General features: G+C 40.9%; 1 protein-coding gene across 1 annotated transcript; it reads left to right on the top strand.

Annotated features, from left to right (window-relative positions):
* Nucleotides 1-404: 404 nt before the first annotated feature.
* Nucleotides 405-7,261, top strand: LOC140955077 (uncharacterized). The gene is made up of 10 exons (XM_073406617.1): nucleotides 405-722; nucleotides 1,035-1,337; nucleotides 1,428-2,326; nucleotides 2,411-3,035; nucleotides 3,144-3,613; nucleotides 3,812-4,004; nucleotides 4,125-5,314; nucleotides 5,402-5,613; nucleotides 5,913-6,165; nucleotides 6,319-7,261. Exons 1-10 carry the CDS (start codon nucleotides 405-407, stop codon nucleotides 7,259-7,261), a joined length of 5,406 nt encoding a protein of 1,801 aa, XP_073262718.1.
* Nucleotides 7,262-9,175: the final 1,914 nt, after the last annotated feature.

The following is a 9,175-nucleotide window of genomic DNA, read 5'->3' on the forward strand; positions in this document are numbered from 1 at the left end:
ATATTATTAATGAAAAGGGCTATGACCCGTCTTTTGTAAAATATCTCTTACTTGAGTTAAGTCTACCGAAGCAACAACTTGAGCAAAACTACCCCTGATGAGGAATGTGACAAAAGGAGACCATACCCATTATGCAAGCGAAATTTTGGCCATCGATCGTTTTTTTTATTCTTTATTTAAAAAAAAAATAGATAACATTACATATGCATCATGCATCATGCATCATTCTTTATCATACATTCATTTACATATTTTTCATGCACCGCTCTAGATCGTGAAACATAGGTCCCCTATCCAAGGTCCACTACACCAGGCTGAGATCAAGAATGGAGAACGAAGAGAGGGCCGCCCTAGAATCCCGCTACCAAAGTGAGCTGGAATCTGTGAAAAATGAAGTTTCCCGGATGACCAATCTGCTTGAGCAACTTCTAAGAGCTAAGAACGGGGAGGGAACGTCCACCCAACCACCGATAGAAGCATCCACAACTCATGTCCTTGGGGTATCTCAGAACTTGGGGGCAGATTCAATAACGGAACAACACTTTACACCTGTCATTCCTACCCAGCCCCCTCAAACTCATGTCACCGTAGATTTAACAGCGGATGGCCCTCCCGATAATAGGTCCACTGGTTTTATGAATGACGACAAGATATCCGCTTTGGAAGAAAGGTTAAGAGCAGTTGAGGGAAATGATTGGTTCGATCCCATGCGAGCTTCCGAAGTATGCTTAGTACCAAACATCATGGTGCCAAAAGATTTTAGGATACCGGAGTTTATAAAGTACACTGGATTAGAATGCCCAAACACTCACCTTCGATCCTATTGCAACAAGATGGCTGAGGTGATCCATGATGATAAGTTGTTGATCTATTTTTTCCAAGACAGTCTAGCAGGGTTTGCATTAAGCTGGTACATGAGGTTGGATAATGCCAAAATCAAGAAATGGAAGGATTTAGTGGAGGCTTTCCTTAAGCAGTACAAGTTCAACTTGGAAATTGCTCCAGACCGAACAAGCCTTATGTCAATGGAAAAGAGAAGCCAGGAGTCAGTAAGGGTTTACGCACAAAGATGGAGGGATGAGGCAACACATATGCAACCCCCATTGATAGAGACGGAGATGGTGACTTTGTTCGCTAATACCTTCAAGGCACCTTACTACGAGCATTTAATGGGGAGCTCATCTCAGCATTTCTATGATGTTGTACGCGTGGCAAAAAGAATAGAGCAAGGGATTAAAGCTGGGCGCATATCAGAGCCTTTAGAGAAGAAAGGTTTTGTTGGAAGAAAAAGGGAAGGTGACGTTAATAACTTAGAAGGCGGGTACAAGGGCAAAAAAGTAAACTACCAAAACCCACAAATCCCTGCCCATCAATTCGCCAACATGAACTTTGCCAAACCTTTTAACACCAATTGAGCAAACCCCCAGCCAAACAACCAAAGGCCATATACAGGATACCCTTCGGAGCAACTGCCTCCACTACCCATGCCTTTAAAAGACTTGTACGCCAAATTGCTGAGCATTGGACAGATAGCTCCGATCCTTCTACCACCAATCCAACCGCCTTTTCCCTTATGGTACAAGCCTGAATTAACTTGCGAATACCATGCCGGTAATCCGGGGCATGGAATCGAAACCTGCTACGCCTTTAAAAGGAGATTGTTAGAGCTTATCAAAAGGGGGTGGGTATCGTTCAAAGACATGCCCAGCATCAATTCAAATCCATTGCCTAATCATGATGCAAGTAATAATGGAGTAGGCATGATAGAAGTTAGGAATCAAAGCAAGGTGTTGAAGGTATCTATGAAGGAGTTGTATGGCATGTTGGTAAAATCAGGATTTCTTGAGATAAATATTGAAGGTCAATTTGAGGGAGGTGACTATTGTGAGTTCCATGGGAGAGAGGGGCATCATATTGAGGATTGCATCGAGTTTCGCAAAAAGGTGGTGAAAATGATGGCATTGGGAGAGTTGAGGATCGAGCCCGTGGAAGGCAATCATGAGGTGAGTATGATGGAAGGTCAAGATAAGATGTCAAGAGTATGTAGGGTCCAACCAACAACTAATGGGCCACCAAAGTTAATCTTGGCTAAACCTTCCCACACCAAAGGAAATCACAATGCCATGCCTTATAATTATGGTTTCACTGCCAACATTCAAGCTTCTCTTCCTTTATTCCAAACTGAAATCAGTGGGTTAACTCGAAGTGGCCGGTGCTTTACTCCCGAAGAGTTGAGGAAGGCAAAAGGCAAAGAAGTGGTAGATCTTGACAAAGCAACAGAAGTTAATAAGCCAGTGACTGAAGAGGAGTCGAATGAATTTTTAAAGTTGATAACGCATAGTGAATATTGCATAGTAGATCAACTAAAAAAGACTCCAGCTAGGATCTCCCTTATGTCCTTGATACTCAGCTCTGAGCCACATCGAAATGCGTTGCAAAAGGTTTTGAATGAGGCGTATGTCCCTCAAGACATTGAACAGAAAACCATGGAGCATTTGGTGGGGAGAATCCATGCAACTAATTACCTGTATTTCACCACTGATGAGCTTGATGCTGAAGGTACTGGACACAACAAGCCCCTATATATTACTGTTAGGTGCAAGGACTGCCTTATAGGAAACGTGCTCGTCGATAATGGCTCGGCCCTTAATGTGTTGCCAAAGCATATTCTGGAAGAAATGCTGATCGATGAATCTCATATGAAACCAAGTACCATGATGGCCAGAGCATATGACGGCTCACCTAGACCAATAATAGGGACTTTGGAAGTGGAGCTATATGTGGGGCCACAAATGTTCTTAGTGACATTTCAAGTTATGGATATCCACCCTTCCTATAGTATGTTGTTAGGAAGACCGTGGATTCATGCGGCCGGGGCAGTAACTTCATCATTACACCAGTGCCTGAAGTATATCATGAACGGGATGTTGGTGACTGTCAAAGCTGAGGAGACAGTGTCCATGATAAAGAATGTGGCCATACCTTTCATTGAGGCGGAGGATTGCAAGGATAACAATATCCATGCTTTTGAGATTGTAAACACTGACTAGGTGCCTGAAAACACAGTACTAAGAAGACCAAGGATCTCAGAAGCAGCAAGGATGGTGGCTCAATGCTTCTTGGAACGAGGAATCCCCTTTCAGTATAATCCTATCACTGAGGTACCAAAAAGGGCAAACCCGATAAAGATGAAAGGTGCTGATCAAAGATTTGGGTTGGGGTATAAACCTAAAAAAGAGGATCATCGGTGGGCTGCCAGTCGGAGAAGGGAAAGAAGAATGGCCAGGATTGAAGGAAGAGAGCCTGAAGAAGAAAAGTTGGAAATCCCTCCCCTTAGAGTGACATTCCCGAAGGCTGCATATGTAATGCAACCCAATGAAGGAGCAGAAAGCCTTGGTCAAGAACTGTCAAATATAAGCATAAACACCATGGAGGAGGATAACATGGAAGGAGGTGACATGAAGATGGTAGCGGGAGAGGAAGATGAAGCCCTACCACAACTGACTATCCACACCATGGAAGAAGTCTCAGCTAAGACCTTCGTGCGAAAGCTGGTCGAGGGCGAGAAGTTCCAAAACTGGGTGACTCAAGAAGCTCCAGTAGTGTTTAAAATGTAAACCAACTTTGTTTGCTTTAACATGCTTTTGTCGTTGCTTTTGTTTGCTTTATTATCCCTAATTGACAGTCAAGGCTCAGGATGTCAATTAGATTTTGTTGTTGTCATTGAGCCCACCTTTTGTTAATGAGATCATGCGTTTTCCAAATTTGTCTCTTTACTTGTGCATTTACACCAAACACTTTCCGCTTTCAGGAACCCTGAAAGCGAATCTTCCACAACATCACATACACTTAGCATCAAGAATGAATGGCCAAACTTTAACGAACATGTTATCACCATGGAAGAAGAAGAATGGGATGAAAGCAATGTTAAGGAATTTATGAAGTTAGTAGAGCAACATGAACAAACCTGGGAACCAGCTACAGAAGAGCTAGAAACCATAAACGTGGGTAATGATCAGATTAAAAAAGAGTTGAAAATAGGGACCTTAATCACTCCTGATGAAAGAGAAAAAATAATAGCCCTATTACAAGAATATGCAGATGTTTTTGCTTGGTCTTACGAGGATATGCCTGGTTTGGATAGAAATATCGTCGTGCATAAGATACCGCTCGAGGAAGGTTGTAAGCCAGTCAAGCAGAAGTTGAGGAGAGCCCACCCGGATATTTGGATCAAAGTTAAGACAGAACTCGAAAAACAGTGGAATGCAGGCTTTCTAGAAGTAGTCAAATATCCACAATGGGTATCCAACATTGTTGTTGTACCAAAGAAAGAAGGAAAGATTAGAGTTTGTGTGGACTTCCGAAATTTGAACAAAGCTAGCCCCAAAGATGATTTTCCTCTGCCACATATAGATGTTTTAGTGGACAATGCTGCATGTAGTTCCACGTATTCCTTTATGGATGGTTTCTCAAGATACAATCAGATAAAGATGGCTCTAAAAGATAAGGCAAAAATGACTTTTGTTACACCATGGGGAACCTATTGTTACAAGGTTATGCCATTTGGTCTGAAGAATGCAGGAGCCACCTATCAGAGAGCCATGGTGACTCTGTTCCATGATATGATGCACAAGAAGATTGAGGTGTATGTAGATGACATGATTGCTAAGTCCAAGAAGGGAGAAGATCATGTAAAAGTTCTAAGGAAGTTATTTGAGCGTTTGAGGAAGTACGAACTAAAGCTCAACCCTGCAAAATGTTCATTTGGAGTTAAATCTAGAAAGCTGCTGGGATTTGTGGTAAGCGACAAAGGTATAAAGGTGGATCCTGATAAAGTGAAGGCCATCCAATCCATGCCATCCCCAAAGACGGAGAAGGAGGTGAGAGGATTCTTGGGAAGATTGAACTATATTGCTAGATTCATAGCTCAACTAACCACAACATGTGAACCTGTCTTCCGGTTACTAAGGAAAAAGAATCCTGGGATTTGGAATGCGGAGTGTGAAGAGGCATTCAATAAAATCAAGCAATACTTACAAAGTCCACCTTTGCTTGTTCCTCCTGTATCAGGAAGGCCTTTAATACTATATCTGATGGTGACTGAAACAGTTATGGGATGTGTATGGGGTCAGCATGATGAAACCGGAAGGAAAGAGAGGGCTATTTATTACCTAAGTAAGAAGTTCACTGAATGTGAGTCCAGATACACTGTGATAGAAAAACTCTGTTATGCATTGGTTTGGGCGACAAAAAGATTACGACATTACATGTTGTATCACACCACTTTGTTGATTTCAAAAGTGGATCCACTAAGGTACATCTGTGACAAGCCCTATCTCTCAAACCGAATTGCAAGGTGGCAGGTTTTGTTGTCAAAATATGACATAGTATATATGACAAGGAAAGCCGTGAAGGGGAGTGCAATTGCCGACCACCTAGCTGATAATGCTGTTGAAGATTATGAGCCATTGGATTTTGATTTCCCACATGAAAATGTATTATCAATAGCAGGAGAAGAAGAAAAGGCAGATTGGTGGACCATGTTTTTTTATGGAGCAGTGAATGTTTATGGCAATGGGGCCGGTGCAGTGATCATCTTCCTGACCAGAAACAGTATCCGGTTTCAGTTAAATTGTATTTTGAATGCACCAACAATTTGGCTGAATATGAGGCTTGTATCTTGGGTTTAGAAGCCGCACTAGAGTTGAAGGTCCGAAAGATAGATGTATATGGTGACTCAATGTTGATTATTTGTCAGGTGAAAGGAGAATGACAAACAAAGGAAGAAAAATTGAGGCCGTGCCAGGAATATTTAGCTGCGCTATTAGAAGAATTCGAAGAGATAAGATTCACCCATCTAGGAAGAGAAGGGAACCATTTTGCGGATGCTTTGGCCACGTTGGCTGCTATAGCTACAATTGATCTGGGGCATAAGGTACATCCTGTACACATAGACATCAGAAATAACCCAGCTCACTGTTGCTCAGTTGAAGGGGAGGTAGATGATAAGCCTTGGTACTACGATATCAAGAATTTTATGCAAAATCAGGAATATCCAGTGGGAGCTTCGAAGATGGATAAGAAAACCCTAAGAAGGCTGGCTGTGGATTTCTACCTAGATGGAGAGATTCTGTATAAAAGATCATTTGACGGAACCTTGCTAAGGTATCTGAATGAGACCGATGCTAAAAATGCTCTACGGGCGGTACATGAAGGGATTTGCTCAACTCATGCCAACGGACATATGATAGCAAGGAAGATATAAAGGGCCGGTTATTTCTGGATGACACTAGAAAAAGACTGCATCGACTATGTCAGGAAATGTCATAAGTGTCAAGTGCATAGCGATAAGGTCAATGTGCCTCCAACTCCTCTGATTAATTTAGCATCGCCCTGGCCATTTGCGATGTGGGGAATTGATGTGATTGGATCGATTAACCCAAAAGCCAGCAATGGGCATAGATTCATCCTCGTAGCTATTGACTACTTCACGAAATGGGTAGAAGCCAGTTCATACGCCCATGTAACACAGAAAGTGGTGAAGAGGTTTATAGAAAAAGACTTGATTTGTCGCTATGGTCCGCCAGAAAAGATAGTGACTGATAATGCACAGAATTTCAACAGCAAAATGATCGTGGAACTTTGTACCAAATGGAAAATCAAGAATTCAAATTCCTCACCCTATAGGCCCAAGATGAATGGTGTCGTGGAAGCAGCCAACAAGAACATCAAGAAAATTGTGCAGAAAATGGTAGTCACTTACAAGGATTGGCATGAGATGTTGCCGTTTGCTCTCCATGCATATCGCACTGCAGTAAGGACCTCGACAGGGACTACTCCGTATGCTCTAGTATACGGAATGGAGGCGGTGATGCCTTTGGAAGTAGAAATACCTTCGTTGAGGGTGCTGATGGATTCAGAATTAGAAGAGGCTGAATGGGCCAAAGTAAGATATGAACAGTTAAACCTGATCAGTGAGAAGAGGTTGGCTGCAATCTGTCATCATCAACTCTACCAGAAGAGGATGGCCAAGGCATATGACAAGAAGGTTAGACCTCGCATGTTCCAAGAAGGAGATCTAGTGCTGAAGAAATTATTGTCTTTGCCAAGAGAAGATCGAAGCAAATGGGCCCCAAATTATGAAGGTCCTTATGTAATGAAGAAGGCTTTCTTAGGAGGAGCTTTGAAGTTGTCTAGAATGGATGGAGAAGATCTAGCTAGACCCGTGAATTCTGATTCTGTAAAGAGATATTATGTCTAATGTGTTTAGCTTCCTCGTAAAATCAATAAAGCAGAGTTTAGCCATGATTTCTTGGTGTAAAAGAACCCTTTTTTCATTGCATGGATCTCACAGCACTTAATTTGTTTATTTTCAAAAAAGAAACATCTTGAAAGAATTTGTTTTGTGCATGATTACAAGGAACATATCATAAAATGCTCAAAAATGAAATTTAAGCTCTTCCTAGTAAAGAGGTGACCAAACCAAACAAACCCTAAAGCTAACCCTATGATAAAACCTCGTCCCTGATAGCATTTTGAATCATATGGATGAATGATTAGGTAATCATCTTGTTAATCACTTGCATGTTTTTTCTTCTAAGATAAGAACAAGGTTTATCAACCCTAATAATGCGCGTCTTGAAATGAGGAAAGGCCATCTTAGTCATCCCCTCACTTTCTAAAGATTTTATCCTTTGAAGTCCCCATTTGAGTTGAACTGAGTTTCTTCTTTATGAAAACCCGACTAAGACCACACCCCACACTGGGGGCAATAAGAGATCTTTTGTTAGAAAAGATAAAGACAATGGTATAAAAGAAAAGGGGTAAATAATGGAAGCCCCAACAATTGAGAAGAGGATAAGAAAGAAAAAGGAGAAGGAATTAGAGAAAATTACGAAAAAAAAAAAAAAGAGGACTTGGATTTTTAAAGGTCAGAACCCCACAACTGGGGGCATTCTCATGAAAAAAAAATGAAGAAATGATGGTTTGATAATGCTTGAAGACTAAGATGAGGATCCCCAAGCAAGCTTCTTCAAATGTAAACTACGAGGCAGTTTCAAAAAAAAAAACAAGAAAAAAGAAGAAGAAGAAGATAGAAGAAGAGTGGTCTTAAGTCTTTAAACCCTCAAACACTGTTGAGCCTTAAAAACATCATTTTCTTTCATAGCCCATAGACGTAGCCTACATTACAAGCCTACAAAAGTCCTTTCTAATCAAGCACGCATAACTTGGGTTAATAAACGGTGGTCTTATAACTCACAGGATTTAACACATGAGTGATAATCCGCTTTTGGTTAGTATCAGACATTTTCTTTTTACACAGCCTTTTCGCATAGATGCAGATACCTAAAGGTTAAATAGAAGGTCACCTTGGATAAAAGCTCTGGTTTAAAGACAAACCGCATACCAGAAACCGATAAAAACCTTAATGGGAATTGCTTAAAAGAGTTTTTGACGCGTATATTGAAAGTTCTAGTTGTCATGAACAAATTCAAGTCTTGTTAAAGATTTTTTATTTGGAAAAGATTTTGTTGCGTGCTGGAACGAAAAAAAAAAAAAAAAAGAGCCCTTAATTTGAAAAAAGCCAAATTAAAGCACTGATAAGAGCATGATAAGAAGCAATCAAATCATACATTTTTGCAAAAGGGTCACTTAATGAAAAGGTTGGGGATCTTCTTCCTTGAGGTGTGATGGATAAAAGAGACACGAGGGGAAATGGATCCAACATGCCGTTCCAAGCACGTGAACAAGATCGTGTCAAGAGAGAGTTTCAGAGATTGAAGGAAGTGATGGGACCTATGTTTCCAAAACAGGTAAGGATGCATGCATGACATCTAACCTTAAAGCATTGCATCAGAGTTTTTTGTTGACTCATTGTAGTCCAACGAGATTAGGGACAAAGAAAGAATCTTTGAGTTGATGAAAAATGAAGAATCGTAGTTTGACCCTGGAATGGGAAGAAGAGGAGATAAACCCTAACATTAGGGAAGTCTCAAAGAAATAAAAAGATCAATAAAGAAGAGTCTTCAATTCAAACCATATCATTTTGAAGGAAAAGCATTTTTGGGTAAAAGGAGATTGCAAGAAGGAATCTCGAGATTAACAACATGAAGATTTTAGCTTTGGTTGAAGGGAGTTGCCAAACGGGATTCCAGGTTGACCGAGCTACACACAG

Source organism: Populus alba, chromosome 19 (assembly GCF_005239225.2).
Source record: "Populus alba chromosome 19, ASM523922v2, whole genome shotgun sequence".
In the NCBI taxonomy this organism is placed as follows: domain Eukaryota; kingdom Viridiplantae; phylum Streptophyta; class Magnoliopsida; order Malpighiales; family Salicaceae; genus Populus; species Populus alba.

What these genes read in the sequence shown, in the direction of transcription:
- LOC140955077 (XM_073406617.1), top strand. Translation starts at nt 405, where the DNA reads ATGACCAATCTGCTTGAGCAACTTCTAAGAGCTAAGAACGGGGAGGGA. An exon ending in ATCCCATGCGAGCTTCCGAA is followed by an intron (nt 723 to 1,034) that starts GTATGCTTAGTA and finishes TCAATGGAAAAG; the next exon opens with AGAAGCCAGGAGTCAGTAAG. An exon ending in TCAAAAGTGGATCCACTAAG is followed by an intron (nt 5,315 to 5,401) that starts GTACATCTGTGA and finishes ATATATGACAAG; the next exon opens with GAAAGCCGTGAAGGGGAGTG.